Source organism: Vulpes lagopus, chromosome 19 (assembly GCF_018345385.1).
Source record: "Vulpes lagopus strain Blue_001 chromosome 19, ASM1834538v1, whole genome shotgun sequence".
NCBI classification, from domain to species: domain Eukaryota; kingdom Metazoa; phylum Chordata; class Mammalia; order Carnivora; family Canidae; genus Vulpes; species Vulpes lagopus.
In genome coordinates this window covers 2,959,270-2,974,222 of record NC_054842.1, presented here as the reverse complement: position 1 = coordinate 2,974,222, position 14,953 = coordinate 2,959,270, and the positions used below count along the sequence as shown (strand labels likewise).

At 38.2% G+C, this 14,953-nt stretch overlaps 1 protein-coding gene across 1 annotated transcript in view; it reads right to left on the bottom strand.

The window, feature by feature from the left end:
• Positions 1 to 14,953, bottom strand: part of ANO10 (anoctamin 10) — a 223,663-nt gene that overhangs the window by 187,294 nt on the left and 21,416 nt on the right. Inside the window, exons 5-6 of the mRNA XM_041734366.1 lie at positions 4,781 to 4,900; positions 1,361 to 1,930 (exon numbers count right to left, since the gene is read on the bottom strand). Of these exons, the coding sequence (XP_041590300.1) occupies positions 1,361 to 1,930; positions 4,781 to 4,900 (690 nt within the window). The remainder of the gene's footprint in view (positions 1 to 1,360; positions 1,931 to 4,780; positions 4,901 to 14,953) is intronic.

Genomic DNA, 14,953 nt, shown 5'->3' with positions numbered 1-14,953 from the left:
GTATGGGAGGCTGTCATGGGGTAAAAGTGGTTATACTGAGGCAGAGAGCCTCGGTGAGCAAACATGCCGGAATGTTGTTCATGGCTCCACCTCACACATCTGAACAGCACCTAGGAGGAAACTCGGCTTAGGACACATTGTCCACAGTACTGCAGAGCACTGTGTTCTGAAAATTCTTCAAGTATTACTGCAACAAAGAAATATGGGATGTACTGGCAAATGATCCCACTAAAAGCCATCCAGAAGAAGACCCTGAATAAATAAAACTGATGGCAACCTCTAAAGAGGGCAATAAAGCCCTCTGTGTGTGTGCCTCACAAGGATTAACTCAGAGGGCAACTCAAATATCTATCCTCAGCTGGGGAAAGGAGACATGGGAGGACAGGCCCTAGGACATCAGGGCAAAAGGACAAAGAAGAAGAAGATTCTGAAGAGAAGTGTCCTCCTGCACAGAGATGGTGTTAGGCTCACCTGGACTGGAACCACTCAGCTATTCAGCCACTGCCTATCGCTGGCCAAGTCTCTTAGTCTCCTGATACTCAGCCCACCTTGCCCACAAAAACAGCACCAATACTGCCCTCCCCCAGGGTCACTGTCAGGATAAGAAACATCACAAAATCTCTCCTCCAGTTTCAACACAAGGAGAGCACTCAGTAAATAGTAGTTGTTAAATGAAGAAAATAATTTAAAACATCTTTATGGTGCATAAAATTAAGACAAAGACTTCTTTCTGGGGAATATTACATATTTACTTGTTTGAGTGAATAAAAAGAGTGAATGGCCTGTCAAGACCATTTTTAAACTATAACCAGTTCCCCTTTAACCACAAACAGAAGAGTACCCACTACACTAAGGTCAATAGCCTCAGTGCTCTAAACAGCTAGACAGCAGACACAGTTCATTTGGCCAAAGTACCTGAAGATAATTTAATCTACTCTACCCTCAACAAAAAAATACAAAATTATAGTATTGAGATTACAGGTTTTAGACACATAAAGGTCTGGATTAGCCTGGCTCTACGATTTGCCTGAACCTTGTTAATAACCCTCAGTGTTTTTGTCCCTAAAATGGTGATATAACTTCTATTTCATGGTGTCCTGAGGAGGTGAAAATAAGATACCATGAACAAAAAGTTAGCAGGGCACCTGGAGTACAGTAACTAAAATTACTCTATGACTACCATGATAACCAGGAGGTGAGAGCATCAGAACCCACAAAGCTGATGAATTCCTCCTTATGTCTCTATAGTGAGCCCACAGCAACATCTCCTTGCTTTGCAAAGCAGCCGTTATAGGAATCCTATGATACAAGCACACTTGCTATAGGCAAATATGACATAAATACAAGCATCAAGTCTTACCCCATGAAGTTAGAAACTCAGCAGCATATCGATAGAGGCGGTTCATGATCTCAATCACAATGGCATAGATGATGCTGGGCACATACAACAGGACACTGGTCCACTCAGATCCACTGTTTTCATGTAGACTCAAGGCCCAGGCCTCCATGTCAAAGTAAATCATCATGACATACAAGGAGAAATAGAGACAGAGGCACACAAATGGCAGAGAGACCAGGTAAATACGCAGTTGTCTCTTGTAGCTGGGGTAGAGAGGTTCCTCCCTACCGGTGATGGGATTGATACCCAGGACCCCATGGAATCCTGGCCGAGGCTCCTCAAACTGTCTCTTCATAACGAGTGTCCCCCACCTATAGGTCATATTGGCACAGCCACGCTTCCACACTTCCAGGATCACTGTGGACCAGATCAGGTTGAAGGAGGCGAAGATCACGTACTTGTCATAGTCTTCCCACACAAACAAATAGTAAGGTAACCCAATGACTGCCATAGGGATTAAGGCAACAGTGAAATATTCCAAAAATCCAAAGTAAAGCGCGATTGTTTCCCCAAAGTAGCCACGAATACAGTCTACAAGGAAAGGGAAAAGATGACCTTAAGTACAGACTACCAAAGACTTTTGCCATTTCAAGTAAGCTTATTTTTTTTAGTTAAAGGGGGATCATTTAGTACCTTCATTTCCCAGTGTGCGATGGTAAATCCATTTTCTATGCAGTACAAAGACCCCACTTGTCTGGTTAGCAGACCTGATATTTGTCCCAGCTTAGAGACCTGGGTCTGTTTCCTTTTTATTTCCTTATCTAATGGATGCCCTCTTCCCAAAAAAACTCAGCTTAGGGTTTGTCCTAAATTTTTTTTTTTTTAAGATTTTATTTATTTATTCATGAGAGACACAGAGAGAGAGAGAGAGAGAGAGAGAGAGAGAGATTGGCAGAGACAGGCAGCAGGAGAAGCAGGCTCCATGCAGGGAGCCTGACATGAGACTTGATCCCAGGTCTCCAGGATTACACCCTGGGCTGCAGGCAGCGTTAAACCACTGCACCACCGGGGCTGCCCATTGTCCTAAATTTCTAAGATCCTAGTTGAAACTTAGCCATAGCCAATGAGCCATTTTAATTTGGGGGCTTAATTTATGTTCTCCATCTTTCTCTCATTTTAATATCATAGTTATAGATGCTCTTTTCAAAGAAGACTCCCTGTCCACAGTATCCACTCCTGCTATCCAAAAATATAAATATTGATAAACAATATACCATGGCAAATGATTCAATATACTGAAGAAAAGTTATTCAAAAGCAGAAAACAATATTCTACACATTAACTTCTAGAACAGCCACAGGTCACATTTATCTATACCTTCATAAAAGAACTGCGTGAAAAAAGGACAAGTAATATCACTGTTAAATATGCTGTGAACACAACATGAGCTAATCCAAAAGGCATCGCCAATACTACATCCTTTGACAGCTGCATCTACTTGGGTGAGTGCCTGGGTTGCAAAAGCATCCTGCACTGGGACCAGGGTGGGATGCAGGAGGTTGGGAGGGGCAGAAATGGGGTATTATTTCCTGGTTATTACATGCGGTTAACACTTTAAGATAATTGTGTCAGATCAGTCTAAAAAGATATGTATCAGAGTAAGCTATACTCTAAGCTATTTAGATAAGCTATTTTATCCTATCTTTATTCTTCTAACTAACACACGAACATATTAAAATAAATGATAGGATAGTGTCACCTCAAATCTGAATCAGGTTAAAGGATGTTTAATCAATGGAAAAAAAAAAAAAAAAAAAAGGTGCTCATGGTCCTGGGCTCCAAATCACACGACCTCCCTCTTCCAATTTCAAGGGGAAGGTCAAGATTTGCCCATGCCCCAACTGCAATCCTAGTCCCAGCCTGCCCCAAAACCTCACACCTTCTACCACAACCATGCTCAGCCTTCACCATCAACTCACTTTTCCCCTCACTTTCTAAGCAGCTACTGGAGTGAAAAAATATCAATAAGTGTAACACAAAATAATTAGCATATTACCCAGAACTATCAAAAACAAAACTTTTCCTTTCAAAGAATACAAAAAAAAAAATTCAAAATGCAATTTCAAATTTCATCTTAAAAACATATACTTGTTTACTATTTAGCCGTTTTCAGGAATGGAAATAGAAATAAAATTATTTTAGAGGGATTCCTTTAAACAAAGTCAAAAGAGAAATGCCCTTTAAAGAAACATTGAGGGATGCCCAGGTGGCTCAGTGGCTGAGCATCTGCCTTTGGCTCAAGGTATGATCCCAGAGTCCTGGGATCGAGTCCCACATCAGCCTTTCTGCATGGAGCCTGCTTCTCCCTCTGCCAATGTCTCTGTCTCTCTCTCTCTGTGATTCTCATGAATAAATAAATAAAATATTTTTAAAAATATTGATAGGGGACACCTGGTTAGCTCAGCAGTTTGGCGCCTGCCCTCAGACCAGGGCGTGACCCTGGAAACCCAGGATTGAGTCCCACGTCGGGCTCCCTGCATGGAGCCTGCTTCTCCCTCTGCCTGTGTCTCTGCCTCTCTCTCTCTCTCTCTCTCTCTCTCTCTGTGTCTCTCATGAATAAATTAATAAAATATTTTTAAAAAAATATTGATAGCAATGCTTATGGTCAAATCTAACAGCTCAATAATCCTTATGCTTAAAAAACATAACTAAAAAAAATTAAAAAATCATAACTAAGCCAAAAAATTTGAACATCCAAACTGATGTCAGTTTATGTACAGTCATTTTCAACACATACCAAATAAATTAATGGATACTCTTAAAATTGTATTCAGAGAAAATGGATACATTCAGTAATACGCATCAAGATAGTTACAAACTACTGCAAAAGATGTTTAGGCCCTAAAAATGAGCATAGCTCAATCCATTCAAATTATTAGTTCTAAAGAAACAGAAATTTTCAAAGACAAAATATTCACAGTCAAATGAAATTCTTAAAAAGTCTGTTCTATTCCAACTCTGACCAGGGACTTAAATTGCCTGTGTTGGTGAAATTTAGTGAAAGCTTGTAATTCAGTCCATTTGAAATGGTATTAGAAATAAATTACTAGGGACGCCTGGGTGGCTCAGCAGTTGAGCATCTGCCTTTGGCGTGATCCGGGATCAAGTACCCCGTTGGGCTCTTTGCATGGAGTCTGCTTCTCCCTCTGCCTATATCTCTGCTTCTCTCTCTATGCGTCTCTCATGAATAAATAAAATCTTTTTTAAAAATTACTAAATAGGTCATGTAATTCATCTTATCCAATCCCAATTTTGGTCTCCCTGCAGCTGGTGAGCCCTGTCCAGCTGTGTTAAATGTCTAGCCAAGAGAGAAAACACCACTGCTGAATCATGACTTATTAATTCTTCCTCTCCTCTACAAGAACAGGTATTGACACATACCTAGGGGCTGATACTTTAAAGTAAACCGAGTATACCAGCTGTCCTCAAGCTTCTTCAGGGCTTCATTATCATGCAATGGGAACACCTGAATCACGATGCCAGAGGTGAGCAGTCTTCTCACTGCGGAGGGAAAATGTGCCAAACTAGATAAAATGGATTTGAGATCGCTCATGACATACTTCTTCAAATGCTATAAGGACAGCCCAATAAGGAAGGAGTGCTACACAAAGATCAGTGGTATATTGCCTATTCTAAAGGCATATATTCTTTTGTTCTCAACAATGTAAATATCTTAACTATTTTCTTTATGAAGGCAATACAAGTTTATGTAAAATTTTAAACCATAAAGAAGTGAACAAATTAGAACTGGAGAGAACCTCCCACAAAAAATAACCAGTATAAACAGCAATTTTGTGTAAAACCAGACTTCAAAACATACATTCATAAATATGTATTATAAAAACAAAAGTAGGATTGTCCTGTACACATTGTTCTGTAATCTTTTCTCATGTAGTGGTGTATAATGAATGTTTTTCCATGCTTAAGATTCTCTCCCTCTGCTCCTCCCCCTGTGGCACACATATGAGTGCATGCTTGCTCTAAAATAATCAAACAAATGTTAAAATTCTTATATGCGTATCTTTTTCCAGCTGCCCACTATTTCCTCAAACACACTTAGAATTGCTAGGCCCAAGAGCATATTTTTTTAAATTAGAACACCTATTATAAAACTGCCCCTAGAAAGATTTGACCTGTCATCCCACTGCAGTGAAGGTAAGAAGACAGTGTTCAGTTCCTTTCATTCTTGATGATACTGAATACTTACAAAATCATTTTCATCTTTTCTAATCTGTAACAAAGGCTTATGATTACAAATAGCAAATATCAAAATCAAATGAAATCAAACTTCCAGCAGTCAGGTGACTGGTATGATTTTATCACTCATGCACATATTTGAAAGAGACAAATGAATTTAACCAAAGACAATATCCCCTGGTAATAATAAGTGAAAACGGCATTCTCTCTCCATAACTATTTAGAATGACTCACTGTGTGGGCAGGTTTTCAGGTCTTAGCAGGAAGTGTGTTCAGCAGATGTGGGGAGCTCTGATGCAGTGCCTTGTGCCGTATGTGAGGAGATGGACTACTTTCTACACAAGTTCCTAGTAGAGTCTCTAACTAAAGAATATAGGTAATAAGATGGAATTTGCATAAAGAAAAGATGCCTTGCTGTTTTCATCCACTGATAAGGTTTGAGCTCTTAAGGTTTATAAGCTCACCTCTTCCAAGGGCTGCCTCTCTTATTTTCTATCTAGCTTGTCACAAAAGACAAGTGATGAGCATAATAAACAAGCCCCTCAAGAAAGATTATAAAGGAATGTCTACAGCATTGAAGAAAAACATGTTTTAAGTTTTCAGTGTAGAAATACTACAAATAACAAAGAGACGGTATTCTCAAGACATATGCTCTATCATAAACTCTGGAGTAATTTAAAAAAGTAAAGCAGGGGTGCCTGGGTGGCGTCTGACTCTTGATTCTGGCTCAGGTCATGATATCAGGGTCATGAGATCAAGCCCTTATCAGGCTCCACACCAGGTGTGGGGCTTGCTTAAGTTTCCCTTTCTCCCACTCCCTCTGCCCCTGTCCTTTCCCTCTCTAAAAATAAACAATAATAAAATTAAAAGTAAAGCTAACTTCTTAGAAATGAACAAAGAATAATAAACAGGAGATATGTGATACCAACCATAGGAAAAAGTCTGAGTCTGAAAGAAAAATTCTTAATAGATGATTCTTATATCTCACACAGAAGTTACAAAAATGTCTTAAAGGGGCACCTGAATGGCTCAGTTGGTTGAGCATCTGACTCTTGGTTTAGGCTCAGGTCCTGATCTGAGGGTTGTGAGACTGAGCCCTGGGTCAGACTCCATGCTCAGCAGGGAGTCTGCTGGAGTCTCCCTCTTCCTTTCCCTCTGCCTCCCCCTGCTCTTGTGCTCTCTTTCTCTAAAAATAAATAAATAAATATTTTCTAAAAAGTCTTGAAAAGCTATGGATGCTATGAAATCCCTAATGACTCAAAAAAGCATACAGTCAAAATGTCAGTAGTTAGGAGGGAAAAGGTACATGGTTTAAAAGTTATATTAGCCACTGATGCTGTCAAATCCATTTTTTATTATTTTTATTCTGAAGTGTTTCAGTGGATTTTTCTTCAGCTCACATGAGTCAAAGTTAGTCACCCACAGCTGCTTTGATTCTTAACTCTTATTTGAAGATGCACAGCTGTAATGTATTCTTTCTTCCATTACTATCCTTTTCAATTACTGTATCAAGTTAAACAACTTTGAACTAACAATGTCTAAATTATTTTACTATGTCTAAGTTCTTTCTAAAAAACTGACTGCATTCTACTATAGATGACTTTCTAGGCAGGCATAATAACCAGCTACTTCTAAAAATAGGGCTGTGAACCAAGGAATTCAGAGAGAATATAAAAACTCAAGTTCTAAATCACGCAGCTTCTCTTCACAATCAACGCCAAAAGTATGGTTTCAATTTCAGCATCTAAAAACAGATATTTTTCTTTGATCCTTTAACTTTCTCTTGTCAGCTAAGAATGCAATTATAATGACCCTTACCTTCAAAGGAAAATATGATGCTGTGCAGGCCTATTTAAGAAACAACTGTTTCCCAGGAGTATCAAGGTAGCAGACTGGAGGATCCTGAGCTCAGCTCTTCCCAGACACACTAAGGCTACAGCTACACAAATAACAACTCTGAGAATGACCTGAAGACTAACAGAATGGCTCTTTAATGGCTAGAAATAATAAGTCACATCAAGAAGCACAGGAGGGGCAGAGAAGCAGTCTGATCAGGACCACACCCTCAGCATGGCATCCCAAAGGGGGAGGGATATCACATGCAAGGAGGTCCTCCTTATGGAGTGAGCAGTTCAAGCCCAACATGGGACAACCTTGCCCTGGGGACCTGCACTGGGCCTCAAAATGTCTGGTATTGAAAATCAGCACAGCTTAATCCCAAGAAAGCCAGAGGGCTACAGAAAACCAAGATGCTACTTTTATTTTTTTTAAGATTTTATTTATTTATTCATCACACACACACACACACACACACACACAGGCAGAGAAGAGACACAGGCAGAAGGAGAAGTAGGCTCCTTGTGGGGAGCCGGATGCAGGACTCAATCCCAGGACCCCGGGATCACAACCTGCACTGAAGGCAGACGCTCAACCACTGAGCCACCCAGGTTCCCAAGATGCTACTGTAAAACACCCATCTACATACTCACCCTAAGACCTAGTGCAGAGGCACCGGTTTGAAAAGCACCAGGGCCATATACGAAGGAGATATACTGGCACATGCCAGAGGTACAGGCAACTGCAGGAAATTCCCCAGGAACAGAAGCACTGACAGATGCCATTGTTCTCACCCTACCTAGCTGGCTTAGTACTGGTGAGAAATAGTCCTGACATTCTGCACCTACTTGCTAGCACTGGTAGCCCCACCCTGGTATTCCCCTGCAGAATTGCCCTGCTTAACTCTCCCCACCCTGGAAGGCACCTCCACCCCACCACACCCACCAGGCCACCTCTGCCTTAACTAATGCTCCCCTAAAGGGGCTCCCATCCACCATGAGTCCACAACAGCTGTGGCCGACCCAAAACAGAAGGGAACACACAAAGGACTATCCTGGAGCTCCTGATTTTGCTGACCAGTGGAGGAATGCACTTCTGGGTCTCACAGTACACCTACACAAAGCCACTCCTTCAAGACCAGGAGATGTAGCTGATATACCTAATATGCACAAACATACACAGAGAGCCAAGATGAAAAAACAGAAAAATATGTTCCAAATGAAAGAACAAGACAAAACCTCAGAAAAAGAACTAAATGAAAAAGAGATAAACAATCTACCTGATAAAGAGTTCCAAGTAATGGTCATGAAGATGCTCACCAAACTCAGGTTAAGAATTGATGAAGACAGCAAGAACTTCAAGAAAGGGTCAAAAAATATCAAACAAGAACTAATCAGAGCTGAAGAATACAATAACTGAATTGAAAAATACACTAAGAATCAACAGCAGATTAGTGGATGCAGAAGAATGGATCAGCAATCTGGTAAAAAGGGTAATGAAAGTGACCCTAGCTGAATGGCAAAAAGAAAAAAGAATTTCAAAAACTGAGGATAGTTTAAGAAACTTTAAGGACACCATCAATGGTACTGGCATTTGTATTATAAAGGTCCCAGAATGAAAAGAGAAAGAAAGAAAGAAAATAAATAAATAAATAAATAAATAAATAAATAAATAAATAAATAAATAATAAATTTAAAAAAAGAGAGAGAGAAGAGAAAGAGAAAGGAGCAGAAAACTTGTTTAAGGAAGTTACAGCAGACAGACTAGAAAACAGACATCCAGGTCCAAAAAGGAAAGAAAGCCCCACGGCAGCCTGGGTGGCTCAGCGGTTTAGTGCTGCCTTCAGCCCAGGGTGTGATCCTGGAGACCTGGGATTCAGTCCCACATTGGCCTTCCTGCATGGAGCCTGCTTCTCCTTCTGCCTGTGTCTCTGTGCCCCATTCTCTCTCTCTCTCTCTCTCTCTCTCTCTCTCTCTCTCTCACACACACACACATAAATAAATAAGTCAAACCCCAAACAATATGAACCCAAAGAGGTTCATCCCAAGATACAAAATAATGTCAAAAATTAAAGAGAAAATATTAAAAGAAGCAGGAGTCAAGCAACTAGTTACATACATGGGAACACCTATAATACTATCAGCTGATTTTTTTGGCAGACTTTTGCAGGTCAGAATGGAATGGCACAATATATTCAAAGTGCTGAAAGTAAAAACTCATAAAGAGGAACAGTCTACCCAGCAAGGTTATCATTCAGAATTGAAGTAAAGATAGAGTTTCCCAGACAAAAGAGTTCACTGCCACTAGACCTGCTTTACAGGAAATGTTAAGGGGCTTCTTTAAGTGGAAAAGAAAAGGCCATAACTAGAAGAAATTTTTGAAAGAAAAAAATCTAACAGTGAACATACAGTAAAAGTGGTAGATCAATCATTTACACAACTAGTATGAAGGTTAAAAGACAAAAGTAATATCTACAACAGTTAATTATGGGAAAATAAAAAAATAAAAAGATGTGAAATATAACAAAAAAAAAAAAACACAAAACAGGGTAGGGGGAGAGTAAAAAATGCAGTGCTTTTAGGATTTGCTCAAACTTAGGTAACCATCACCTTAAAACACACTGCTACATACATAGGGTATTATAAGTGAACCTCCTGGTAATCACAAACCAAAAACCTATAATAGATACACAAAATTAAAAAGAAAAGAATCCACACATAACACTGAAGAAAATCATCAAACCACAAAGGAAGTAAGCAAGAGAAGGAACACAGAAGAACTACAAAAATAACCAAAAAATAATTAACAAAATGGCAGTAAGTCCATACCTACCAATATAAATATAAATGGACAAAGTGTTCCAAGTGTATCCAAAAGATACAGAGCAACTGAATGGGTAAATAAACAAGACTTATCTATATGCTGTCTAAAAGAGACTCACTTCAGACTTAAAGATACACACAGACTAAAAGTGAAGGGATGAGAAAAGACAGTCCATGAAACTGAAAATGACAAGTAAGCTAGAGTAGCAATACTTATATCAGACAAAATAGATTGTAAAACAAAGACTGTATAACAAAGGGGGACCTGCATAATAATAAAAAAATCAATCCAACAAGAAGATATAACAATTTGTAAATACCTATGCATCCAACATAGGTACTTAATACCATAATACTATACTTTAAGGAGCACTTAAATAAAAAATGCATATATTAAGAGCCATATACAGAGAAACTGACTATAATACAATAATAGTAGGGGACTTTCATGCCCCATTTACATCAACGGATAGATTATCTAGGCAGAAAATCAGTTTAAAAAAATCAGTGGTCTTAAATGATACATTAGACCAGGTGGACTAACTGATATATTAAAATTCCATCCAAAACCAGCAGAACACACATTCTTTTGAAGTCCACATGTAACATTCAACAGGATAAATCCTATGTTAGGGAACAAAACAAGTTTCAACAAACAAGAAGATTGTAATCATTATCAAGCATCTTTTCTGATCACAATGGTATAAAACTATAAATCAACTATGAGAAAAAAATTTAAAAAACATACACACAGAAGCTAAACAACACACTAATAAACAACGAATGGATCAATGAGTAAATTAAAAAAGAAAAAAACAAAACCTCCAGACAAATGAAAATGGAAACACAATGTTCCAAAATCAATGAGACTCTGGAAAAGCAGCTGTAAGAGGGAAGTTTATTGCAATAGACGCCTACCTCAAGAAACGAGAAAAATCTCAAATAGACAATGTAACCTTACACCTAAATAAACTGAAAAAAAAAAAAAAAAGAACAAAATCCAAAGTTAATAGGATGGAAATGATAAAGATCAAAGTATCCTAAATGAAATAGAGACTTTAAAAATAATAGAAAAGATAAATGAAACTAGTAGCTAGTTCCTCAAAAAGATAAACAAAATTGATAAACAAGACTCATAAAAAAAAAAAAAAGAAGAAGAAACAAAGGAGGGAGAGATGGAAGTAAGATGAACCAAATAAAATTAGAAATGAAAGAAGAGAAGCTACAACCGACACCACAAAAATACAAAGGATTTTAACAGACTACTTACTACCAACAGTTTTATATGCCAACAAACTGGACAACCTAGAAGAAACTGATAAATTCCTGGAAACACTGAATCCTCAGGGGAAAACTGAAATAGGAAGAAAGAGAAAATCTGAACAGACTGATTACTAATAATGAAACTGAATCAGTAATCAAAAAACTTCCAATAAAGAAAAGCCTAGAACAAGTCAGCTTCACAGGTGAATCCTACCATTCTTTTTAAGATTTTATTTATTTACTTACTTATTTAGAGAGTGTGAGCAGGGGGAGGGACAGGGGAAGAAGAATCTCAAGCAGACTCTGCAGTGAGCATGAGCCCAATGAGGGGCCCACTTTCAGGACCATGAGATCATGACCTTGACCTGAAATCCAGAGTCAGACGTTAAACCAACTGAGCCACCCAGGCGCCTCTCTACCAAACATTTAAAGAAGAGTTAATGCCTATCTTTCTCAAACTATTCTAAAAATTTGAAGAGAAATAGAGGCTTCCAAATTCATTTTACAAGGCAAGCATTTACCCTGATAGCAAAACCAGACAAAGATTCTATCAAAGAAAAAAAATTATAGGCCAGTATTACTGATGAACATAGAGGCAAAAATCCTCAACAAAATATAAGCAATCAAATTCATTAATACATTAAAAGGATCACACATCATAATCAAGTGGAATTTATTCCAGGGATGTGAGGATGGTTCAATATCCTCAAATCAATCAATGTAATATACCACATTCACAAAATGAAGGATAAAAATCATATGATCATCTCAACAGATGCAGAAAAAGTATCTGACAAAACTCATATCCATTTATAAAAACTCTCAACAAAATGGGTATAGAGGGAACATACCTCAACATAATAAAGGCCACGTGTGACAAAAAACACAGAAAACATCACATTCGATATTAGGAACAAGACAAGGATGTCCACTCTCACCACCTTTATTCAACGTAGTGTTAGAAGTCCTAGCTGCAACAATTATGCAAAAAGGCATAAGAGGCATTCAATTTGGTAAGGAGGAAGTAAAACCATCATTATTTGCAGATATCATATTATATATAGAAAAACCTAAAGAATCCATCAAAAAAACTATTAGATTAAATGAATCCAGTTCATTTATTCATAAAGCTGAGTAATATAAAATTAATAGAAATCTACTATGTTTCTATGTACTAGTAGCAAAATATTATAAAGAGAAATTAAGAAAACAATTCCACTTATAATTGTATCAAAAAGAACAAAATACATAGGATTACTTTAACCAAGGAGGTGAAATTGTTTAGGTCACTGAGAGAAGAAACTGAAGATACACAAATAAACGAAGATATACCATGCTCATGAAATGGAAGAATTAATATTGCTAAAATGTTGATACTAGCCAAAGAAATCTACAAATTCAATGTGATCCCTATCAAAATATCAATGGCATTTTTCACAGAACTAGAACAAACAATCCTAAAATTTGTAGGGAACCACAAAAGACCCTGAATAACCCAAGCCATCTTAAGAAATAAAAACAAAGCTGGAGGTATCATGTTTCCAGATTTCAAATGATACCACAAAGCTATAAAAATCAAAGCAGTATGGTACCTGGCACAAAGACAGACATTTAGATCTATGGAACAGTAAAGAGAGTCAGGATAAAGCCATGCATATATGGTCAGTAAATCTATGACAAAGGAGGCAAGACGACAGTCTCTTCTACAAACAGTGCTGGGAAAACTGGTCAGCTACATGCAAAAATAAAATGAAAATGGATCAATTTCTTCCACCAGATACAAAAATAAATTCAAAATGGATTAAAGACAGGACGCCTGGGTGGCTCAGCGGTTGAGCATCTGCCTTCAGCTCAGGGTGTGATCCTAGAGTCCGGGGATCCAGTCCCGCATCAGGCTCCTTGCAAGGAGCCTGCTTCTCCCTCTGCCTAGGTCTCTGCCTCTCTCTCTGTGTCTCTCATGAATAAATAAATCTTTTTAAAAAATGGATTAAAGACTTAAATGTAAGACTTGAAATTATATAACTTCTAAAAAGGATACAAGCAGTAAACTCCTGGACATTACTCTTAGCAATATGTTTTTGGTTCTGTCTCCTCAGGCAAGGGCAACATAAGCAAAAATAAACTATTGAGTCTATATCAAACTAATAAAGGAAACCATCAAGAAAATGAAAAGGCAAACTACTGAATGGGAGAAGATATTTGCAAGTTATATATCTCATAATGTGTTAATATCCAAAATATATAAAGAACTCATACAAGTCAGCAAACAAACAAAATAATCTGAATAAAAATGGGCAGAGATATTTTCCCAGAGAAGACAAACAAGGTCAACAGACATGAAAAAAATGCTCAATATCACTAGTCATCAGAGAAATGCAAATCAAAACTACAATGACATATTGCCTCACATGTGTCAGATTAGCTAATATCAAAAAGACAAAAATAACAAGAGTTGGTAAGGATGTAGAAAAAAAAGGAACCCTCAAGCACTGCTGGTGAGAATGTAAACTGGTGCCACCCCCACAGAAAACAATTATCAAATTTCCTCAAAAAATTGAAATACGAATTTCATATAATCCAGCAATTCCATTTCTGGGTATTTACCTGAAGAAAATGAAAACACTTATTTGAAAAGGTATCTGCACGTCTATGTTCATTGCAGCATGATCTACAATAGCCAAGATATGGAATAAACCTAATGTGTACCCACAGATGAATGGATAAAGGAAACATATTATAGAAACATACATATAGGGCAGCCCCGGTGGCGCAGCGGTTTGGCGCTGCCTGCAGCCAGGGGCGTGATCCTGGAGACCCTGGATCGAGTCCCACATCGGGCTCCCTGCGTGGTGCCTGCTTCTCCCTCTGCCTGTGTCTCTACCTCTCTCTCTAGCTGTGTGTCTCTATGAATAAATAAATTAAAAAAAAAAAAAAAGAAACATACATATAATGGAATGTTACTCAACCACAAAAAAAAAAGAATGAAATCTTGCCATTTGCAACAACATAGATAGAGCTAGAATATTACATTAAGCGAAATAAGTCAGAGAAAGAGAGATACTATATGATTTCACTCATTTGTGGAATCTAAAAAGCAAAACAGGGGCACCCAGAAGGCTGTTAAGCATCTCACTCTTGATTTAGGCTCTCATGATCTCAGGACCATGAGATTGAGCCCTGCATCCAGCTCTGCACTGGGTGTGGACCCTGCTTAAGATTCTCTCCCTCTCTCCCTCTCCCTCTCCCACTCCCCCTACCACTTATACTCTCTCAAAAAAAAAAAAAAAAAAAAAAAAGCAAAACAAATAAGCAAACAAAATAGAAACAGACTTATAAATGCAGAGAACAAACTACTGGTGGTTGCCAGAGGGGAAGGGGATGGAGGGATGGGAGAAATAGGTGAAAGGAGCTAAGGTGCACAAACTTGCAGTTATAA